Source organism: Bacillus rossius, chromosome 1 (genome assembly GCF_032445375.1).
Source record: "Bacillus rossius redtenbacheri isolate Brsri chromosome 1, Brsri_v3, whole genome shotgun sequence".
In the NCBI taxonomy this organism is placed as follows: domain Eukaryota; kingdom Metazoa; phylum Arthropoda; class Insecta; order Phasmatodea; family Bacillidae; genus Bacillus; species Bacillus rossius.
In genome coordinates, this window is record NC_086330.1 from 319,433,387 (window position 1) to 319,458,665 (window position 25,279).

General features: G+C 33.8%; 1 protein-coding gene across 1 annotated transcript in view; it reads left to right on the forward strand.

Annotated features, from left to right (window-relative positions):
- Positions 1-24,778, forward strand: part of LOC134527976 (ras-GEF domain-containing family member 1B-like) — a 65,723-nt gene extending 40,945 nt beyond the window's left edge. Inside the window, exons 3-6 of the mRNA XM_063361099.1 lie at positions 6,308-6,510; positions 14,602-14,753; positions 17,930-18,002; positions 22,272-24,778. Of these exons, the coding sequence (XP_063217169.1) occupies positions 6,308-6,510; positions 14,602-14,753; positions 17,930-18,002; positions 22,272-22,290 (447 nt within the window). The 3' untranslated portion in view covers positions 22,291-24,778. The remainder of the gene's footprint in view (positions 1-6,307; positions 6,511-14,601; positions 14,754-17,929; positions 18,003-22,271) is intronic.
- Positions 24,779-25,279: the final 501 nt, after the last annotated feature.

Genomic DNA, 25,279 nt, shown 5'->3' on the forward strand with positions numbered 1-25,279 from the left:
ACCAGAAGGCATCTCCTAGCCATGCGTAACATGGCGCAACACCGAAGCACCCCTCACGGCGATCGCTCCCGGAACAGAACAGCCAACAGCACGAGCAAATGAAAAACAGCCCTATATATAAAAAATCCAGATGGCGCTAGTGTTGCATTCGGTAGGCCTGGAAGGAGGAGCCTACGTCATGCGGACGTCATAAGGGATGGCGGGAGGGGGATTTAAGGGGAAAAATTCTAGACATTTTTTACGGAATATCTTACTTCCGTTTATAGTCAGATGTTAAAACAATTAGTTGGCGACTTCCTCCTTAAATCCGTCATAATTATCTCTGAATAGGTTTTAGCTTTGAAATCTAAAAATTCGTGTGAATTTTAGGAACAGTTGTTATTATATTTCCTCATGTTTAATTTTAGTTTTACAGTTATTTAACCCTTTCAGTATATTCGTCTACTGAAGTGGACAATTTTTATGATACATGTTGTTTATCAAACTTGGAATGCATGAGTCATTGTGTACATTCTAATCAACACCATACTTTGGGGCAATGAAAAAAAGTTTTATAATTTTATATATTTTAATAAAATAAATATACATTAAAATTATAATTATAGCATAAGATTTTTACTACATATGCTAAATATCCAACAAATGTGTAGTTAAAATAAAATAATTAAAATTAAATTCTATGTATTGACAAAGTGTTACTTAAAAGTTTAAATATTATTGATTTTTAATATATATATGTATATATATATATGTGTGTGTAATAGTATGTAGGTATGTATGTATGGATATATGTATGAAATTTATAAACTCCGACACAGTGTTACCCATCGCCATGAAAGTTGGCACATCAAAGTGTTTTTTTTTTTTCATGGAGAAGATTTTTATGCTATCCATTTTTGTAACTCTTCACTAAATGGCGCTGCAGCGCATCAACTTCTAAACCGTTTAATCGATCGCCATGCGTAAGCGGAAAATCATAGGTCATAGACATACAAACAGTAATTATGTGTCATTTTTCTATGACTACCATACTGTCATGATAGCGATATCACCCTGTGTTTCAGCCCGGGCAACGCCGTGTACTTTAGAGCTATGAATAACTATTATTCATTTATTTGTAGGCAAATGATATTTGTATCACAACGCAATCAAACTATCTTTGGACATATTATCTTTCAGTAAACATTAAATACTAGCAATTATTTGAAAATAAAATATATATATACATAGACAAGACAACGTCTACCAGGTTCAGCTATTGTATAAATATACATATATCTTGTAGGAAAGTTTGACTAAATTGTCTTGAAAAAGGCGTGCGTTTGGAAGCCCTCGTCAGAGCGGATACAAAAGGCGCGCGGGCTGGGGCGGCGTTGTGACGTCCTGCAGCCTCCAGATTGCACTCGGCCTCAGAGCTCAGAGCTCGGAGCTCAGAGCTCGGAGCTCGGTGCTATCTGCGCGCAGCCAGCGCCGCAGCCGCAGTCAGTCGCGGCGCGACAACGCGCTTATCGCCTGCGCTCCCCAGACGCCGCAGGCAGCCGTGCGCGCAGATAGGCTGGGCGCGGCGCGCGGGCCCTCCCTCCCCCCTCCCCACTGAGAGAGCCGGTGGAACTGGAGAAGTTAGAGGAGCGAAGTTCCGCCCGGGAAGTTGCGGTGCGAACACGAGACAGCGTGGAGAACTCTCGCCCTGTATCGCTCCCTGCGCGACGCACGTCCTTCCGAGCAGTTGGCTCCCTGCAGCGTCCTCGCGCGCCTCGGTGGTGGTAGGCCTGCCTGGAGCGCAGCAAGTCACCTCGCCCCACACTCCACCTCGTGGACGTTTAGTTTTTAAAATTTATAAATGTAGGTTGCGGGAAAAAGAATCGTACTAAACAGGAAATAAAAAATTAAAATTTTATTAGACATTCTAATTTTTTTTTCTTTCCAACATGCAACTTATAAAATGTAGAATTAATTCATATTTGTAAATCAGTAGTTAAATAATAATCTAAACGTTATAGGGCAGGAAACCATCCTCTAATAAGCGCATCTTTAAAATTTTAAAAATTACGAAATGCAGATGATAATTAATTTTTATGGGAATCACTTAAGCAGAAAAATGTTTCATTTACATTAATTAACTAGTCAATTTCCTTCCCGGAATTTCCTTCAGTTACGGAACACGCTGTAATTTTTTTCATTGTTATTTTATGGTTTTTGTGATTGAAGAAACGGGAATTTTTTTAACCAGTATTTTAGTGTTTAGGCTAGAGCACTGTATAAAAAACAGAAAAGAAAAAGGAAGTAGTTGTGATTAAAATTCGAACTGAAAAATTACTAGTTCGGTACTATGTACATTGCCCTACGACTCACATACGAAGAAGTGTTTAAAAAAACTCAACACTTATGTAACTATAAATCCATCAGAAGCGGTTTGATGTTATATTGAAGACTTTTAGCCATGTTTATGTTTTTGTTTTGTTTAACATTTTATACTTCAAGGTATAGGTGCTAGTAATTTGATATATAAACAAGTATTTTGAGGCTTTACCGGAGTAGGGACGCTTAGCTTTGAGTTCCTTCGACAATGTACGTTCTCTACTGCCGTAGCGACAAGAATTTCGGAACGATATTATTTGAAAAGATTTGTCGTAAGAAATTACTGTTCTGGTTTCCGTACATTTACGGTCAATTCACCTAAAGTCTTTGTTATTTTATTAAAATTTCTAACAATGTATTTGTGCAATAACAATTAAATAAACATCTAGGGATATCTTAGACGATAAAGAAAAATAAATAATAATGATTTATAATTTTGTTTTAAATTGAAGCCAACAGTTTTATGCCAGTTATATACCGAATTATAATATTCGGGCTTGGGAACAGGTACGTTGTATCATATACTGCATTGTACAGAGTGATGAGATTGATATTAGCGACTGTCATAAAAATTAAATATCCTTTGCATTACCTAATTTGCTTTCAAATAGCCTATTTTTACATTTAAGCGACCTTTCTATTAGAGGATTTGACAGTTTCCTGCTCTAAAATGTTTAGGTGAACTTTATTTCTGATTTATAAATAATAATTAATTGTATATTTTATAATTTGTCTGAAATTAATTTTGTATGTCTTTTACTTTTTACCTGTTTAGTACGAGTTTTTCCCCTTCATAATAACGAGTTTATCATTTGTCATAATTACTCCCAAGTATTTGAATAAATCAACATCTATCACAGTCCCCCGATGTCTTTGCATTCTCCACCAGTAAAGTCAAGAATTTCGGATGAGTGCACTCGAAGAAAAAAAATAGTTTTCCTCACAAGTAATGTAAAATTAAGCAGCATAATGTATTCCATGTCTAAAATACGAACGCTGAATACTGGATTTCGAATTTATTTCAATTAGATTATAGGACGTTCAGCTTAAAAGGTCTCACGTCCAAAACGACGAAACTGCACGTTGATTCATTCCTTTGCGCTCAGAGAGACTATGAACCACTTGATGAGCGCGCTGGTGTCGCCCTTATCGCTGCTATGAGTGGCTTGTCCTGGTGCACACGTGGTGCTGGAGTCATAGCGCGACAAACAGAAACATACAACTAAATATAAAAAGTTTATTGTCATTTAATATGCCATTAATACATGACAGTCATCAATGATTTCAAGTTTGATTTAATTAGCCTTTGTGAGTAAAAAAATTTAGCACAATTTAAATTTTTTTTCGGTATAAAAATTGTAACTAGAAAGAGTTTAAGAGATTTGTGTAACTATTTTAATTACAAAACGTCAAATATTTACGAATAATAGTCTTATTATTTTTGCACCAATTTTCATAACCTGCGTTCATAAACAAAATTCTCACGGCTATTTTTATATCATCGCGCTCAAAACGGGATGGAGACAGAATAACTTTCTAATCCGAAAGAATGTCGTGTCCGAGAATTCTGTTGCGCTGACGTCATAGATGTGTCGAACGTAATCTTACTTAATAAAACTCGGAACACTGACTGACAAAAAACGAACAGCTTAAACCTAAGAGTCTGGAAGCATGAAATTTTTTAAATATGAGTTCCTTATACAACATAGGTGAGCACATTGAGAGGATTTTTGAAAATTTATCCCCTAAGGGGGGTTAAATAGAGAATGAAATTTTGTATAGAAATAAGTCATTTTTTGAAGTTAAGAAATATTTAAATTGGTGTTTAGGCTTCTGTTCATAAATAAAAGTCAGTTGTATCACCGTCAATAATGAGTATCAGATACGTTTGAGAAATATTATGCCTTTTATTACAGTAAGTTCGCCTTTCGTGATTTTTCTTGTAATTTAAGAAAAAAAAATGTACATTTTTGTCAATGTTAGGTTCGTGTGTTTCTCAGTTATGACGGTTCAAAACCCAGCAGAGAAGCGGCTTTTCAAAAAAAATTCAGACTGAAATGCCCATCGAAAAAAGGCCAGTTCGTTATAAAATTATTTGACTGGAGTCGCGTCGTGATTCCATCATGACGTCACAGGCCGACCCCTCGGGCAGTCTGAAACACCTGCGTGCCGATGAAGGCTGCGTACCTCGTGCCTCGTCGCTACGACCGAGGTGCCAACACTTGGCCTGGCTGCATTGCGTATCGCCCTCTTTCGCACAGAGTTGCTTCAACGCCGAAATACAACGTCGTCGTGCATCCGTTGGGTCTGACCCCAATTTCTTAGTACTCGAACTCTGTATTTTCATTCGGAATGGCTCTGGTTGTAACACCTGCTCAAACGTCCTTGTTCCAATCCGCTATGGTCTTCCTAAGTTACTTCAAGAAAATTCTGAAATGGTTCCTTACCATCGATTCGTCCCTCAATCCACTTGTTGCGTTTCTAAATGTCTTGTGTTCAAGAGGCGTAAAAACTTAACAATAAACATTCACATCGGGGTAGCAATGGCCGAACGATCAATATGGTTTTAAATTCGATGTGTGCTTCCCGGATTATTACAATTATTGGGAACGGTGGCTTACATTGCCGGCGATCGGATTTATTTTTGCCATCGTAGGTTTCATTGCAAATCATCTTACGAGAATACAGACGCCCAATTAGATGGATATTCCACCTCATACTATTGTGTATTATTATTTATCATCTGATTTTCTTGTACAGGATTTTTTTTTCCCCTATGTTCTCTCTTCAATTCAGACCACTGTCTATTTATTCCACTTCATGTGTTCTTGAACTTCTTTGATAACTCTTTCTTGTTCTACCATCTATTATCATTTTGTGATATTCTCTTAAAATGTCCTTAACTTACAGAATATTTCTCTGCTGCGACTACGAAATCCTCTACTCTGCGAGGTTAAAATCATTTTTAATAGCTTCTAATGGGGGATTTTTTGACATTGTAAAGTATCTTGTTATTCTACTAGTGTATGTAATACATGTTTTTGTGGGGTAGTAAGCCTGCTCTTTAGTGTGGTACTTTTAGAAACTGATAAATGAGAAATATGCGCAAAGTCTTCGCCAAGCTTTGAAACTATTGTTGTAAATTAAAATTTCTTAAGAGTTTATAAAAAAAGCTGGTGATTAATGTATGAATAATAGAGTCGGAATTTTAGATTAGTTTCTAATGACCTACTTGCTGGGTTTTCACTTCGGTCAGGTAAAAGACTCTGTATTGATTTTTTTTTTCAATTTTGGAATTTGAGAATACACCACTATAGTTTATTTTAATTTTATTATACTGACTTGTCTGTTGCTTGATCTATTTTCAAACAATATAATACGGTTAAATAATAAACTTGTTTGGATTAAATATGATTAGTATCGTTGGACCAGTTTTTGATGAAATGCACCGTAAACAATTTTTGTACATATTCAAGCACATTTATGCGAGACATTATAAATGCATGCTATAATCTTTTTTTAAATTAATTTGAACATTAATCTGTTATATTTGTGTATTCACAAGAAATTTTAGTTGGGTTATAAGGAAATGTTAAGTTTCTTGAAATCTGGGTGTAATATCGAAGGTAAAGGAAACTGTTTCTGTGTTTGGAAGAAGTCAGGCAGAACACAACTTGCTCATTAAGTGTGTTTCAGACATTGACTAATTTGATATAAATTGTTTTTTTTTTCTCATTATTGTTGCACTTATTTATGTTAGTTCCCAAATTTATTTGGCAACCCAGTGACATTTTTGATACTAGATTCCAAATTATTTATTTGTAAAAATACAAACTCTTGTAATGTTGTTGTCGCCAGTTTCAAAAGTTATAAAGTCACCGGTTAACCCGGACGCGATGAAACTCGGTTGAACGTGGTGGTGACTTGGTGTTTTCGTTGGCCCCGGCAGTGGAGCAAGGTGCAGTCGGCCAAGTTCTCGATCCTGGAGCACCAGATGGACCCGTCGTCCAACTTCTCGAGCTACCGGTCGACGCTGAAGGCGGCCATGTGGCGGTCCGCCGGCGCCACGGACGAGAGGCAGCGCATCGTCATCCCCTTCTTCTCGCTGCTCGTCAAGGACCTGTACTTCCTCAACGAGGGCTGCTCCAGCAAGTGAGTGTCCCCCCCCCCCCCCCCCCCCCCCCGCCGGCAGCTGTTTGGCAACTGTTAGACGTGGGGAAGCCTTCATTTCACAGACGAGAGAGACACAGCCGAAGTTCCCCGAAGTTCCCCGAAGTTCATACTCGCTTCTTTTTTCCGTACCACAACAGGTGTATTTATTTGGGATGTAGCTTACTCAGTGGCGTAGCCAGGATTTGTGTATGGGGGTGGGGTGTTAAGAAGCATGCCCCCCCCCCCCCGTATTAAAGCGGAGGGAGGGGGGTCCTCCCCCGGGAAAATTTGGACTTTAAGGTGTAAAATAGTGCTATTTTAGCAGTTTTCGGTAGGTACTTAAATTTAAATTTTGTAATGGTAAAAATTTTATTAATTTTAATATCAAATTTGTTTGAGTTATGAATAAAAAATTAATTAAAGATTTGGTGCTAAGGGGGGGGGGAGGGGGTTGAACCCCTAAAACCCCCCCTGGCTACGCCCCTGAGCTTACTCATACGTCATACGCCGTTCTATCTCATTGTATAAACCGGTGTGGCATTAAATTTTTTGCGGTCGATTAGGATAGGTTAGCTACATTATGAATACTTTAAAACATTGTGGTTGGTTGGTTATATATTAGGTAAGTACCTATAGCTACATTAAAAATACTGTAAAATCATTTTATAGTTGCTTAGCAAATGACTTTTTAATATGTAGCTATCAAGTGCTAGGAAACAGTTTACATGATTTCACAGTATCTTTAATGTAGCTATCCTAACCAAATCAACCGCCCACAATGTTTTAAAGTATTTATAATGTAGCTCACCTAACCTAATTGACCATTAGTTATCATGATTTGTCCAAAATAAACATTCACGGACACACGTCAAACGAAAAATATGGCGGCGTACAAATAAATACCGTTTCCTTGTTCATGGTCTTTCCTTTTATCAACACCGCCATATTTATTTACGATGAACAAAAAAAACCGAAGATGCACGATCGGGCGTTTGGCTCTCTCGTCTGTGAAAATAAAGCTTCCCTTAATCGTACGCCTGAGGCAGGGTCTGCAAGGATATAACGGGGCTGACGCATATGGTGCTGCCCTTTCCGAGGGACAGACCTGTCGTGTCGGCCAGCCTGGAGGATGAGGTGGGGTGAAGCAGTGACGGATCGGATTGGTTGGGGAAACGGGAGCACCCCGAGGAAACCCACAGGCCACGTTTCCCACTTGTGAAAATCTTAGTTCGACCCAGCCCGGGATTTGAACCCCGGTCGCCTTGGTGTTGTAACCACCCGACCAAAGTCTCAACGAAGAATATTCAACTCGAATAAACGAAGAGTTTTTCGTAATTTCAAATAAACCGAATCTTCGTAGAAACTACGTCGTATTTCGACTTCCGATTTTCATGTTCCGTTCTTAACAAAAGTAAACACAGCACACCGTGGACAAACGAAGAATGTTCTTACTGTAGACTTAAAAAATTTTTTTATTGTTTTGTTAACATGCCAAGAATATTCTTTATGATTCATGTCCAAAGTAAGTGAACTCAGTGTCCGTAAATTCACGAAGATTGCTGTAAATTTATGAAGATCCCTGGATAATTTGTAACCAGCGTCCTTCTTAAATTAAAGGAGAACATTTTTAACAGTGTAGGTAATATTTGCGGATGTACGGAACCAGAAAAAAAAAGGAATTAAAAAAATAAACGGTTTTAAACTATTTGCCAGTTCTCGGCAAATACAAGGAATAACATGAGAAACTTGGGCGTACTACATGATTTTGCAGGAGAAACTTACAAAGAACGCTCGTTACAAATTATCCAGGGATTTTCGAGAATTTAGGTCACTGAGTTCACTTACTTTGGACATGACTCCAAAAGAATATTCTTGGTATACTAACAAAACATTCAAAAACTGGTAAGTCTACAGAAAGAGTACGGGAGCCAAAATACGGCTTAGTTTATGCGAAGATTCGGTTAATTGAAATAACGAAGAACTCTTCGTTCATTTGATTTAAATTCTTCGTTGAAAATTCCGTATCTGCAATGTAATTTATAACAGTGTAAATTGTTCAAAATTACTTACAAAATAATATTTTGTGCTCGCCAATATAAATAAATATACGCATCGTATCTACGCCAAGATCTATCAGAATGCGTAAGATATTATTCCAAAGTTTCCTTAACATTTTCAAGCTGTGAAAGGTTACATAAATGATATATATTAACTCAAGCGTGATGTGTTACCGATATTTGATAATATTAGCTGCGAATATTTCGGACGAAATATTAATTACAATAGAGTTATCATACCTTAAATAATAGTAATTACAAGAAAATGAAATAACCAAAATGTTGTGTGAGATAGAGACTTAATATCTTTTTCCTGTGTTTGTAGATGTGTGTGTCGTTCTTATATACATTTCTCGTGCTTAACAGATTTCAATGAAAGTCTATTTGTATAGGTTTCATATATTCCATTTTTAACTTTGATATTCTTTCCTGATTTGTTTTGAAAAAAAACTAGCTCTTTGCTTTTTCCCCAAATGACATTTAACAAACAAATTCCTAAATTTCATAAATATGCATCACATCAAAAGTTTGTCTTTAAAAATACTCCTTATTCGCTTTACTAACAGAATTATTCAATGGTATTCGATTGTATTAATTATTTGCCCATTAGTTAATCATAAAAGGTGTTATAACTTTCCAGTTTGTCAATTTAGTATTATTGAATTTTTATTTAATAAGTTTGTGTTTTAAATAAATATTAATATTTAAAAATAATTTTTAAGAAATAATAGCATTTTTATTAGAGGTTAAATTGCGTAATCAGCGATATATTAAAAATTGTAAGCATAAATATGTTTATAAGTTTCTGAAGTTTCGGTCATTCTTTTATAAAAGAAACCTTAGTTACTAAACGATCGTTCAAACAATGGTATATTTATCATAAAATATTGTTATTTTTGGGCTAATTTTGCTATTTAAATTTTTTTGTTATTTTTAAAAACGAACATGGTTACCACACAGTGGCACGTTATTTTAGTATAAATTACATAAACAACATATATAAACAAAAAATAAACACAGCTTCAAATACTTTACAGGACAGAATATTTCATGACTTAAATTTTACTAAACATAAAATAATTGTTAATCAATTATTTATTTTAACCATAGTTTGATCAATAATTCTATATATAAGATTTACTAAGGCGATTAAAATAAAATGAATAAGTTTTTTTATAATTTTCTTTCAACAAAAAATACATAATCAGCAATCTCTAAAAAATAAATATACTCTAAAAATTAAATTAAGATGTCATCTTAACATTACTGTTTTACTGATTTAAATTATTTCATTTTTATTTGTTGACATCTTTAAATTTGTCTTGGTGGAACTTTATTTGTGAATAGGTATTGCTTTCAACGCTAACACTTAAGTAGTAAATTAAAAGGAGAGGTAGCCCGATTTAATTTTTGTAATATTTTTACTCAGTAAATTCAAGAATAAGATAAAAGTTTATACACATTAAATATAAAAAATAAAAATTATACCCCCTATGAAGGAGCAACCATTCATCCTCTTTCTGCGTTTAATTTATTTTTACACCTTGATTAAATGGTGGTCTCTTTAATTATTTTTAATCAGAGTTTTGAATATTTCTTTTTGTAAGTTTATATGGTAGCGTGATTTCATTTTCGTCCATTACTGCACTATAAAATTTTATAATAAGTTTAATAGGATCTCTACGATTTCAACACATATTGCTTTGTAAATTTTACTAAATTTAAGGTCTTTTTTTTTTATCTTGAACGAGTTCTTTAAATTTTCATTTAGAGACTCCATTTGTAAAAAAAAATTACAGTAATTTTTAGTAGTAAAGATTTTTCCAGGCACGAAATATGATGTCTATGCGTCCGTCCTTCGTCAGTGGCAATGTGTGTCTTCACCTGAAACAAATAAACAATCGAAGAGTGCTCTGTACGAGGGTGTCATATGTATGTGCGCGGAGTCCACGCGCGACAGATGTGAAACTTCTTGCTTGTATTTTTTGTTCAACACATAGCTATGGTTATTTTTGCATATGAAATACGTTTTTCGAGATAATACTCAGTATGTATTACGAAAATTGGCGCATAATTGTATATTTTGATTGATGTTTCATTCAAGCGTAATTTTTGTAAACCATTGAAAATATACTCGAAGATTCAATAATTGAAATTTATCTGGGTTTATTATACTTATTAATGTGCGGAGTTAATACTGCAAATATATTCAAGGAACGATTTAGAAATAAATTTAACTATTGTAGGTACTGGGATATAGCACAAAGCATAATTGCCCGGGTAAAAATCTGAACTCAGTATTACCTTTGAATATATATATTCAAAGGTATTACTGCCAAAACAATATTGTAGTTATACAGTGGTTTTCATGTAAATATACAAACATCTGTAATTTTACCCGAATAATTCTGTTTCATTTACAAAAAAAAAAATATTACAGTGTATGAAGATCATTAGTGGTTTCTTATAAAAAAAACCTAACTTACAGTTGACAATGCCACCGAAGTAGTCTTGACGCTTCGACCAACTTCGCCGCTTAGTTAGGAAACCAGCTAAGTGCGCAGATTAATGGAGAAAGTTTAGATGATCTGCAAATTCTGAAGATTCAAACATGAGGAATCTCTATCCAAGTCCCTTTTTTTTTTCAGTGTAAGGGCGCTTGTAATCTAAGGATATACGAACGTTTGAAATAAAGTCGTGGCTTTACATTTCGCGATTCACTTCGCACAATTACTTAGAGTCCAGGTCCGAGATCACACATGCGATGAGCATCGTGGCAGTTAGGGAGCGTGAATGAAGATGAATGAGCTAGCGGGGGCTGTAAAAAACTTGGCTGTGATGCAGGGTATTATTCTTGCGAGCGAGCTCCAGAGAACGTGCATTCATATCTCAGGGCAGATATACGAGCCCGCCTATGAGGGGGAGAAGGGCAGGGCCAGAGGAGGAATGGGAAATGTGGAGAAAGGGCCTCAGCGAACAATGAACCTGTCTGTGAACCCTACAGCCATTAACAGTTTGTCTTATCACTGCGGCCTCCCCCCTCCTCCGTCATCCCTAAAGTGGTGCCAAAAATATTTTTTTTGCCACCCTCATTCTAAAACGCTATTCCCCTCTATTATCAATCCTTACTTTTTAAATTGCCTCAAACCATATAAACAAGAAAGCATTTCCTTGGAAATGTTATGATACACTAAATGAAATTATTCCAGAATTCTTTACGTTGAAATGATACATAATTTTGTTTTTAGTTAGTAAACCATGTCTTAAAAATTTTTCATTTTTATGTTCATTGAATTTTATTGTTTTTGGTAACGATAATATTATTTTTAATAAGACTTTTTTAAAAATTTAAACAAATAATATAATATTTTATATTGTATTTGATGAATAAAAAACATTATCTTCGAATCCAAGTGAAACTTACTTTCAAAACAAGCTGGGTTTTCCTACTCTTTTAAGCATGAGTCCTGCGAGATAAAGTTTCCAAGTGTGGTTGTAAACTATTTCTAAAGGGGGGTGTATGGGGGGGGGGAAACTTGGCTCTTAAACTCTCGTTAAAAGTACGTAAAAGTTTAAAAGCATTTTGCACATTAATTCCAAATCATTAAGTTTGGACATAAAATCTCCATCATGTTGTTTTGCGCTGGTTTTAACATCATGAGCTGACTTTTTAACGGTTAATTTTTTTTTGTTCTGCTCCGCCGGTGCAGAACAGTTTGTTTCCAAGGAAAATTATTAGCATCCTCATATTATTTGTATTATCTTTTAATCGATGACGCATGGGAGAGGTTGATGGAGGGGGGGGGGGGGTTCCCCGCATACAAGATCCTTTGAAATCCTAATAACTATATTTCTCACCAACAGAAGGTAAGAATTTGAAAGCAAACAGCAGTCCAACGAAGTTCTATTCTCTTCCTCCCTCCCACCCCCACCACCGAAAAACAATTAGATTCATGCGTTCACTCATGACTGTGGACAATTTTGTGATCTTTACGCAGCCGTCTTTCTCAAACTCGTACAGGGACGTGGTGACCGCAGCTATGATCCAGGTGTTTTCGCACGTGGATAGCTTTCAACTGTAATTCAACTTTCGTCTAAGCTCTAAGGCATGCGTTTGTTGAAAGTGTCTGTTGGACGCCTCTGTCTGTCCACACTACCCGTTCCATTCCTAGTCCTTTTTCACCCTGGCAGTATTAGTTGCAGGGGTTTGTTTTGGAATGGCGCTTATATAATGCATGACTGGAGATCGGTGAAGGTAGTATCAATTAAAGTTTATGTTTTGTACAGATAAAAAGCCTTTATTTCATTAATGCGATTGCTGTATTTTGAGTGTTCAACTAAAACTTGATTTTAGTAACATTAACACAAACTGCTCTGTTAAAAAGAAAAAGTTCTTAAAGCTACGAACTAAATACAGACAATGTTACACAATTAATACAATTTTGTATTCATCAAAAGTAACTTTAATGATAAAAGTTCTGTTTAACTAATATTATAAGCAAATTACTTCACAATAAACTCCAAATCAATCGTTTGTTTATCCCATTAGTAAAAAGTTTATCACAATCAGCAAATCGTTCTATAACTCTTTCAATGTCAGCATTTATATCACGGTAAACAAATAACAGACACATGCCATACATAATTTCCATTTTCTTTCCCATTCGTCATCTGAGACATTATTTTAAAAGTCAAATGCTTCTGAATGATTCCTCCGTACTCGCTACTCTGACAGGTGAAGTGAGAATAAAAGGATATTAAAAATGCCTACAATAGTTGGAAATAAATAAAAATTGCAAGAGTTAATCAATTGAATCACATTTTCCGTGAAGAATTTTTTTTTTTTTTTTTTTTTCGATTTTCGCTTTTTCATCCAAATACACACTTTACTATCCAAAACAGCAACAACTGTTACACTTCGACCTCGGATACCGCCATGAATAGGATGACTGTAAAAATCAAAAAGTGCACTTTTTTATTAATTAACATTTGAAGTTTCTTTCCTTTCATATGATAAGAGGTAAATGATACGAGATTATTAACATTGTAATCTCTTTTTGAGATGTACTGCCCCAGGTCTTGCAAATATGTTTCTATAGTCTTCCTCGGCGCTATTGACTTCTTAGTTCGCCCTACTCATTTGCCTTGCAGCGTATCTTGGTTTTGTGCGTTTGTGAAGTCAGTTCCCAGTTTTTAAGCCGTACCGGAGGCATCTTTGTGCATTACCGAAAGTAATACTCATTTTATTCCTGCATTCAATGAAGTTTAGTCAGCGTGTTCCGTACAGCATTAGAGTCGTCTCCGAGATCAAGTGAAGGAAACTGTTGGAGATGGCTTTGGTTTATAAGTAATTCTGTGCTGAAAACGGAGTTTGTATCATAAGCATCTTTTTTTGGCTGACCACTCGTGATTTCTGTCAAGTTCTTGTCCAGTTTCTTGGCAAGGCATTAAAAAATTATGATTACTGGCATCAGCTTGTTCAACCCAGCGAGTTTCGCGCAAGCGTACAAAACCTAACATAAGCTTACAGACTGGCTAACTATTAGCAGGATGACTGAACAGAGAAATAATTTGTTTAATTATAGCGGTAACATTCTGCACCTTGTAGATGTGTCGCTTTCATCAGCCCCTGAACGTTTCACAAACGTTTGATTTTAAATTTTACTGAAAATGTTTCTCTTTTTAATATGCTTCCCATCACTTTGAGTATTTATATTACATACAAATATAATTATAATATATATTTGGTTTAATCTTTATACTTATCACACACTATTCGAAATAAGTGATGTGCGTTGATAAAGTATATATTAACTGCTTCAGAAGACTTTGTGATGTTGAACGCTTATCCGCCCAGGAGCTGCGCGTCACAATAGCTGAACCCGTACGACTCCCAAGAAGCATGATGCCCCACTTTACCCCGGCGATCTAGGCCTCCCTGTCCCGAGATGCTGTGGCCGCAGTCGCTACTCCTGGCGCTGGCGAACACGAGGGCACGCGGAGCCTGAGCTGACTGGCGGCCATGTTGTTCCAGGCTGCCCAACGGGCACATCAACTTCGAGAAGTTCTGGCAGCTGGCGAAGCAGGTGACGGAGTTCATCACGTGGAAGCAGGTGGCTTGTCCCTTCGAGAAGAACACCAAGGTCATCACGTTCCTGCAGGGCAGCCCCGTGCTCACGGAGAACGGTACGGTTCTTGTATTCCAGCCAACTACAAGCTCTTCTCTTCCGTGCGTAACCCCTCAGAATTTCGGCACACGGCATTCGGTAGAAGTGATTTCGTGAGTGGAACGGTTGTCGCATGTGTAATCACTAGAGACCTACAAAATTCGCGGATTCATTTCGTGATACGCTGCAATTCAAATAATTATACCTTAGCGCTGCTTCTGCAATTGGTTCACTGTTAATCTGGAGTAATGAGGGCCAATTAGAGACCCTCGCTCAAAGAATTGTCGAATCACAGACACTCGGTCGAGACGACTCACAAGTCAGCAGCCAATGAACAGGTGGCATTTTCCCGAGTGTGTAGAGTGTAGTAGAGTCTATCCTGGAGGTCATTGAATCCGCGAATTTTGCAGGTCTCTAGTAATCACGGTGCTGCCATTTGTGACGGATGGCTCGAACCAGTGTTCACAAAGCCAAACTGTTTAGTGAAATTTAAAAAGATGGGCTCCATTAATAATAGAATTCCTTGTCGAAAGCCAGGTCCAAAGCCAGGGTTTGGAATTTTCCCGAGAATTTTTTTTTAGGCTTTTATTGAAGCCGTTTAGTTAAAGAGTTAAAAATTATGTTCTGCAAATTGAATGATTCGATGGACGGAGTAGCTGCTCCGACAACGGATTCTAGCGGCGGGTGCGGAAACTACGTTTGGTTCGCGTCCAGAAATTTACTTGAAAACACAATTATCGTACAGTTATCACGCTCGGCATTATTTAAAAAAACATTTTGGAAAAATTTCGTGTCCGAGTTTCGTGTTATAAGTGTATTGCAACATGAGAACTCATGAATACTTAAGCTCGTTACTGACGTTATACTGAAAAACTAACTCACATGTTTTACGTTACCTTTATTGTCAGTCAGTTGGATCTCCACTTTTCAGAAATAGCGTTGCTACCTTAAGTATTAAAATATTATATTTTTGTTAAAAAAATAACAAGCTATTTAACGAGACACGGAGTAAAGAAGACCAATTCTTAGATATTTAACCAATTTTTGAGGTTATTGTTTTCTGATACCTGCATGTAATTTCTCTTCTTCATTCAAAATGACATCAATTGAAGTCACTTATTATTAATTTCTACATTAAATACATGTTCTAAGATGTGTACTCAATAAATTGAAGATATTTTGAACAGCAGTTATTTGCTTAGATTTTTAATATTCTTCTATAGAATTAAATTATTAAAAAAATGTTAAAAAAGGTTTAAATTTATAATTGCAAAAAAACATCTTTACATTTTAAGTAAACATTGCACTTTTTTTTAAATCTTGACATTTTTGTACATGACTTTGTTTTATATAGACTATATATGTGTGTATGTATATGTATATATATGTATATATTTGTATATATATAACCATAACAACCTCAATTACTAAAATATTGTGCCGTGTGTCTGCAGTACATTCTCCAAATCTTGTAAATTGTTTCTCCTTTTTTTTATAGTCTATGTTCGAAGTGACCTTTAACGCAGTTGTTAGGAGGAGACATTTTAGAAGTATTCGCAAATGTTAAGATTAGCTGAAATGTGACATATGTTACCGCCAACGATCTCCCATGCATTATCTTTGCAGTTCCATCTCATAGTGTCACCCCAGCACTACATCACCCCATCACTCCATCACTCCATCACCCCATCACCCCATCACACCATAACCCCATCACCCCATCATCTGTCTATAGTGACGTCCATATCACCAAGAAGTCAACTCCTTATCCAAGCATTTTGCATGCTGTGCATGTAGCGTTGTAGTTTTTGCTCCTCCTTTGGATGTAAATATACAGTTTGTAATTTTTAACTTACATCCGTTTTGCAATTTTTGTACAGACGAACACGGGTTTTAGATTTCAGTCGATTTCGCTCTATGATCTTGTAAATATTTACCTTTACGAATGGCTACTTAAAAAAAATTCTCATTCTTTAAACATTATTTCAAGTTTAAAATCTGGTAATGTGAAGTGAACACATTTTAATTAATTATTAAATATTTAAATGTATATTAAAGGCAATTTTTGGGTAAATTTATTATACCTTCTGTGCAATGGATTTAACCTTACTTCTACCAGGTCTGTCTGATTACCAAGTATTAAAAAAACGTACTGTGCAGAAAACTGAAATATATTTGTATTACAATAATAATTAACATAATTGCTTTCAATATAAGCATGAGAAAAAAATACGGTTGTGTTAGCTATACTTTTTATAACCTTTTATCATTATCACATGTTTATGCACTAATAAGCTTATTCATTAAAGTAATTATAGATAATGAATGTTCTTTGAAAGATAGTTATTTAAAACGGAAATCTAATTCATAATTTAAATTATTATTCATTATTTATGAGCAACATGGTGTTATGTAACCGCCCATTTTTATGTCAATCTGTTATTACATCTGCGATGCTAATAAATATTATTAGCCGGAACAACACTACATATTAAAGTATTACCGTTTGAAAGAATAAAAATGTTGCAATTTTTCACAGGCAGTAAAACTGGCTGTATCGTGCGCCAAGTAGTCCATAGGCCAGGCCTAGCGAGGCTGTGTTTGGCCCGATTTAATGCCTATTTTAGAGTTAATCTTAATTTGTATCTGCACGTCTAGCAAATTGTTTAATCAAAATACACCTGACCAAAAATACATTTTTTTTTTCCTTTAGATTAGTCTAAATACTGTTTTGTTGATAATTTTAATAAACTCAGGGCGAAGCAGTTATATAATAAATGTTTTTCATTTTATACTAAGCATGGTGGTCTCTTAATTAAAAATGCATTTGGTTATTAAAATGTTTCATTTCAGTAGAAGGCTTGTTAAAGGAATTCAATTATAGGACCATAGTTCTTAAAATATTATTTTCGTTTCGGAAGTCCCAAATGTTAAAATTTTTTGTCCCTGCTCGACCTACCAAAAACAATTTCATTTACGAAACATTCCCATTCGGTGGTTTACTGCATTTTTCTAATAATATTTTAATTATTTTTTTTTAATAAATACTTTTGTGGGGGAACATGATATTTTTCATTGTCAAACACGTTTTTTATTATTTAAAAAAAATCTAATTCAGTGTCTTTAATCTTAAGGTTGTGTATGAAATTACAAAACAATCTGATTCATGACTGTGTAATATTCGCTCTGTTTCAGCTCTAGCACTTGCATCATTTGAGTGTGAACCTCCAGAGAACAACTTGGAGAAGGAAAGGTATAAGTCACTCAAGTAAGTGTCATGCATTTATTTTTAATTATTTTGCTTCAATAGGAATTAAATAAACTAAAATTTAAAAAAATAAATGTGTAAACCAAAATACCAAATTTTTTAAAAGATATATTTGTGATTTTCGTAATTTACAATATATTCACAGTAATTTTTCTGTAATGAAATTTCATTGATAACCAGTACCGAGTTGTGCTCTGGGATAGATCATTCATAACTGTATTAGTAGTTTTGTAATTTTGTAATAGCAGTTTTCTAAGTTGTGATTTAAGGATTAAAGATAACACTTCCTAGGTCGCCAGAGGATCTTTGTTTCCAAGGCACATTGCTCATATGGTGAGGATTTCGAATTGGTATTTTATACTGAACCCAAAATGTGAATAATTATGTACGAACAGCAAAAATTTAACTTAATGATTTGGTGTGAAATATTGCTTTTGTTTTGAACCAAAATATTTTCAAATTTTTTTAATTTTCTTTTATTCTGAGTTACCTTACAACACACAGAATGAAAATAACAATGTTTAAACTCAATTTCTTAAATATAACTAGCTTTGCTGATTACTTAGTTCATGTGGATAGAATAATCAACACAGATTGTTTACTACTTAGAAACGGAAGAACAGTTTTTTTTTTATTATGTAGACTACACAGATTTGTGTGTACTTTTACAAAAGATTCATTTACAAACAATTTGTAAAGAAATAGTTTGTAATACTACAAGAAAAAATATTGCAAATTTATTCATCACTTTGCTATGGTTATTTTTGCGAGTATGAAATACGCTTTTGGAGACAATGCTGAATATTTATTGTCCCGCTTACGAAAATTGGCGCATAATTTTAAATTTTGGTTATTGTTTTAGACAAGAATAATTTTTTTATCACTATAAAATATAATTGAATTTTTTTAACATGTGAATTTTATTTTGTTTTATTGTGCTTATTAATTAGCAGAGTTAATTCTGAAAAGCTATTTAGGGAACAGTTTACAAATAACCTTAACTAACGTAGGTTCTGTAATGACACAAAATAAGTGCCCAGGCTAAAATTTAAACCCAGTATTACTGCAAACATTTTTTTTGTAACGACACACTTGCTTTAATGTAAATGTACAGTTACAAATTTCTGCAATTTTACATGATTACCTATTTCAGTTCCATTTAATTAAATTACATAAAATTTTCCCTGTAAACTGCTATTTTGGTTTTGCTTTTATGAGCAAGCCCAAACAGTTTAGTGAAATCAATAATTTGAAAACATACTACATTTATCAAATCATTCACCTACTTACTACTAAGTTGACGAAAAATTGTTTCAGTTAGAAAAATAACATAGAACGTATCTTAAAAACAGCTTAAAAATCAACAGTTACATAAGTTATTTCATGGAATTTATTAGTCAAACTTAATATTTTTTTTAACTGTGCAATCAAAACAGGAGTAATGAAATTTGTTATTATAATTTGTTGTTTGATTATCTTCGTATCATTCAAGCCGTTTGAGATATCACAATAAATTAAGGACTAAATAAATCCTGGGGCAAACAATTAAATTTGTTTGATTTTAAAATCATTTTCATAAGCAGTTTTTCCAGTGAGTTCATTTCGAACGGAATGACAAAAAAAGTTTTTACTTTAGATTTAAATTTTTAGGTTAGGTATCTAATTTATTAAAGGGTAAATTATTTAATATTTAATAATTCAAAAATCACATAGGTACAATTTAAATTTTATGTATTAAACTTAATTTTCTGTTTTACTCTACATTTTAAAAAACTTATTTTTATTTTTTATTATTATAACTGTCTAATTTTTAATCATTCTTTGAAAACACCCAAAAGCTAGTATTCTAATTCAAATCAGAAAACAATTTAAGAATGCTACTACAACTACAAAGTACATCTCTGGCGACACTTTCAAAATTCAAAACCACATTTCCTGAATCAAAGTTATGACAATTTTGCTATTTCATAAAATATTGTTTGAAATACACGGTAAAGAGAAATAATTAATTTATCACAGTCATCTGAAAACACATGCCCTTGGGGATAAAAAATTAAAGACACATAACACTTTATTTAATTAATTAGAAAAATGGGGATGCAGCACTGCATGACCGGTGTGTGGTGCACTGTTTTAACACACACGCCCTAACGCATCAAAATATTATTCACAGAAATGTACTTATTCCGGGGTAATTGCTCTCAGAACTGGTACAATTATTGAAACACATCTTAGTTTTGTCACTGTGGTCTTGTTCATTATGTATGATGATTATGTGGTGAAGTTTGCAATTTTGATTTGAACATCCGACAGTACTAAAATTCTGAGTCTTAAGTTGGTAAGCCTTTTATTTTCTTGCTTCATGGCCAGCACCACACACATCGAATGAAGCAAGATGGTATCACCGTGGCAATGTCCCTAGGGAATCAGGAGCGAGAGGTGATATTAAGTGCACATTTTTTAACTTTACAGTTTAGTTTGGAGCATTAATTTGTTTTATTTTTTACGGTTTTATAATTATGAAACCATATAATTGATAGAGTAAAAGTTGGAAAATAGCTTTTTGTAAATAGTATTAAATTTGATAACTCACTGATAGTTATTACATAAAATTGCATATGTTGCCACAATCCATTTCCAAAAACCGAATTTAAAATTAAATCACAAACAGTGGCGGATTTACCAGCAGGCTGAGTAGGCTTAAGCCTAGGGCGGCAGATTTTTGGGGCGGCAAATTTGGGGACAAGATTTTTTTTTTTTTTTTTGCTACCTCTGAAATCAAAAAGATTTCTGCATGACGGTTTTCTGTTTTCTGATGTTTTACAGATAGAAGTCTGTAACAAATTTTGCCGATGACTTTCCCCTCTCCCTTGTCAATGTACATTCCGTGAATCCGTGTAGCAAAATTCCATATTCTAGAGTAAAACAGCTAGTTGCCCCCCCCCCCCCCCTCCCCCAACCAACAATCGGCCTCTGTGCCCTCTGCCCACACTTTGAATGAGTGAAAAGAGCAAAATTAAAGAAAAGGTTTTTCTCTCTTCCCATTATCAACCCATACATGCCAGTCCTACTACTGGTTGGAGTCTGCAAACTGGATGGTGGGTATATAATGAACAAGATTACTTACGACGATATCATATATGATTTTGCCAACAAAAAATCGCGCAAAAAGTTATTGTAATGAACTTTTATAACTTGACTGAGTTGATTATTTTTAACTGTTTGTAAGCGCAATAAAGATTATTTATTCACGTTTACCAAATGTACATTATTGTGTAAGTAGCATGCATTACCCTGCCTTATTAATCGTACATGATTGAGCTTTGATTAGCTCAAAAATATACCCAAAAATTATTTTACGTGCAATTTCAACGAAATTGTTGGATTGTAAAAATAATCTAGGATATGAAAATTGTTGTGGCAAGGGCGGCAAAAACTTTACAGCCTATACCTTGAAAATTTGTAAATCCGCCACTCATCACAAAACATTGTAGTTAATGCACACATTTTTTTTCTGAGCCCTAAGTCCATTAATGCTAGCTAAGAAAGAACTTTTCCTCAAATTTCATGATTTGTAACTTTTAATTTGAATAGCGAAAGCAAATATAATACTACATAGCACAGCAAACACCCATTGTTAACATTTGTAGCAAGTGTCATGCTTTTTTTTTGTTAAATTAATTAGTTGATCTATAGACAATGTATAAGAATATTTTATGAAATTATATTAAATATTTTTGTCATATATCTCAATGTCCACCTTGTCACTGATATGCTATGAGCACACAGATCACTGTTTTTACTAAATAATATTTTTCTTCTAAATCTTTACATTTTGGATAATGACATGATGAATTAAAAAATATTTGCAAAGAATTTTTCATATTAACATGGTTTAATGTTGAAGCAAATTTATATATAATGAATACCTTTTATGTGTGGAGCAGTAATACATAGTTTACGACTTAAACCATCATTAAAATTACTAGGGAGACAATATAATATTTGGGTTTTGTTTGGTTGTTGTACATTAAAAACAGTTACTGTACCAGTAATTAAGAAAAAAATTGTTTGAAAACATATGTTTTTATTTAACAGAAATTAACATCATGTGTTTATAAAGGTCCAAATATACATGAGATTGAAATTAACTTATTTCAATGAACATGGTTTATTGATAATGAAATAATATTGCATATTGCTATCACAGTTAAGAATTCTGAATGAATGATTTTTTAAAATTAAGTTTGTTTTTTTTTTTTGCTTCAGATCTGAACTGACTTCATGAACTTCTGAGAGTGTGTTGTCAAAGCTGCTCTGCTCAACAGCTGAAGATTGAATGATATTTTCAATACTCATCTCTTGATGTGCGTGGAAGAGTGTGTGAGATAGAAGAAGGTGTTGTCGCCAGTAATTTAAAACTTTTGTGCCATTTGTTGTTTCAGCGGCACATGCTGCATTTCTCTCTGTGAGTGTCTTGGAAGCAACTCTGTGAAGTTTCTTTTAAAATACAACGTTTTAATACCCACAAGACGATCTAGAACAAAAGGATTGCGGGAAAAAACGAAAAAATATACTTTACTTAACGTTGTCTCCTAATCATGTTTTTTTATTTCACATTTTTATCATCAGTTTGTTCAATGTCTGGTGCCTTTGTCATTGTCAGATGGTGTGAGGTGCATGGAAGAGAAAATAATTATTTGTAAAATAATTTTAAACTAAGGCAATTTTCAAGCACTTTGTAATAAATTGGAGGTGTTAAACATGATTTGCTTAATGTGAGAAAGATAATTATCATTAATTATTGACTAAAATGTTTTATAGGATTTGTAAGAAATCCAAGGTCTTTCCACAAAATGTAGTGTTGTGTCTGTTCTGAGTCATACGACCATGAAATGGAATCTCTTATTATTTGTTGGTGCCCAAGATGAGTAAATTTCACTAATAAGTTATGAAAATGAAAGGAATAGTAACTTATAGAAATATTTTCATTGTCATCTTGGGCACTGCTAGAAGTGATTAAATAGTTATTATATAAAGGCTTTTTTAAGCTACATTTTCATATTCTAAATTTATGTCAGAAAAACAAATCAAATGTGTAAATTTGATTAAAGTGTATTGGGCTAATTTTTTTGTGTGCCGACCAAAATTTAAGTGTCTGATAAACACTATCGGTACTGCACTTTCATATATAATGTAATATGTAGTAGTGTTATCTGTTTAAAAAAAAGCAAAATATGTGTTTCAATTGAGTTTAACATTGGTAATAATTAGTAAAATGTGAGATTGTTAAAAGTACAGAAATTTGTCTAAACATCTTGTAAGATTACATTTGCAGGGTTTTATTTTGGAAGTGTTTCTTGCTGCACAAGTGTGTACAGAAAATGATCATTTTGTCTCATTTTGAGTGCTCATGCGATAATATATTAACACAACAAAGACTGCAGTTAGGCCCTATTATTTTTTCTGTATATGAAAGTAGCTTGTATGATAAATACAATGTATTGCTGTGTGTATGTAAAAATGGTTGCATGTGGTTGTTGTAACAAGATGTACAAAAAATTATAATCTATCGTACTTAGTGTTGCCGGATGTTTGCGGCACTATCCAGATGCACTCGCATACCAGTATTCTAGTCATAAAAAAGTGTAATTGAATATAACTGCATATAGAAAAAGTATAATATAGTCTAATAAGAAAGGAATTTTAATCATTTTGAATCATGATTCTAAAAAGCTGATTGAATTGCTTGATGTACATACACTGCCATTGTAAACTTCAAATTTTTAAGGCAGTTGGTTTCACTTAATTAAGAAACACGTTCACACTATTGTCTACCCCTTGGAATTATGTTAGTGCATTTTTTATTTTTCATGTTCTTAAAGACAATAAGTTGTTTAAAAAACTTAGTTCCTTTGCAGCAAATTGCTTAGTTTAAAGTAAACATATTCAAATGTATTTGCATGCTTAGGTCACTGTGTGTAAATATTTCTTGCCATTCATTTGCCTCCTGTGATGAAACTTTAGTAAGCATTGCACAGCCTAAGGCAATTACGTAGCTTACAATTTTGTGTGTGCTGCGATACCGTGAACCTTTTAGTAGTAAGCCGTTGCACAATTTAGGAGTTTTGAAGAGTTATTTTAATACATGTGACTCTTAGTATGAAATTGAAATTGACTTAGTACACATTGTACAGTATTTTTTACTGTGGCTTCTGTTTCTATGTTTCAGCCACCAAGACTTCTCACCATTTTTAGAATTTAATGATGTAAATAATTAAAAATTTATGTTGTGAGAATGTCAAATTTAACAAAGTATTTTGAAATGTGCTTTTTGTGCAAAAACACATTAAGTTGTAATATTATTTATTGTTAAATTTAGAGAAGCAGACCATGAAATGAATGTGATTTTTCAATAGGCCTAATTCCTTAAACATTTAATTTTATTGGTCATCAGACACGAAAAAATCTCTTTAGTATTGCATCATTCCAGTGTGTTGTTCAAGAACTGTGTCTTACATTTTAAGTTGTTTGTGACGTATTGTGAACTTTTTATGGTATGAAATTTTTTGTAAAATATTTTGCAAAACTTTTTTTTTGGAAATTTTTTAGCTTTTTACTATTTCGTTTTTAAGATCTCTGTACCTCACAATATGTGAGGTTGTGTTGCACATAATATGCTTACTTGTTCACGTTCTTTCTCCTTGCTGTTGTTTTTTCAGTGTCCGTTTCTATCTGTAGAAGATAAAATAAATAAAATAATTTGATATTGAACTTATTATTGTAGTTGTTAATAATAAGATGGGTCAGTGAAGTTCTTGTTTTAGATATTAACAGAAACCCAGCCATTAAGAATTATTTCTTGAAAAGTAGTCATTCATACTAAGAGAAAAATGAAAAATGCAGCCTTATACTTAACATTTTTCTACATTAACATAGTACTTACCAGAGCTGTTTAAAGAAAAAAATTTTGGGCCATGTTTATAATTATGAATTTTTTCAACCCCTTGTTATACATGTGTACGTTTAAGGTAGATTGCGAGGAAATACTACCTAGTGTTTTCATTTCCTTATCCATAGACACCAAAGCCATGTCATCTCAAAGTTTATATAAATATATATTTTTATGGACATGATGACTGTCATTCAATTTCGTTGATAGGCAAAATTGGACTGAAGGGGTTAAATTAGGAAGGTTTTTCAAACACAAACATCACTTTAACACATAATATGACTAATACCGCATCTACATGATTTTATTATATCTTGATTGTGGA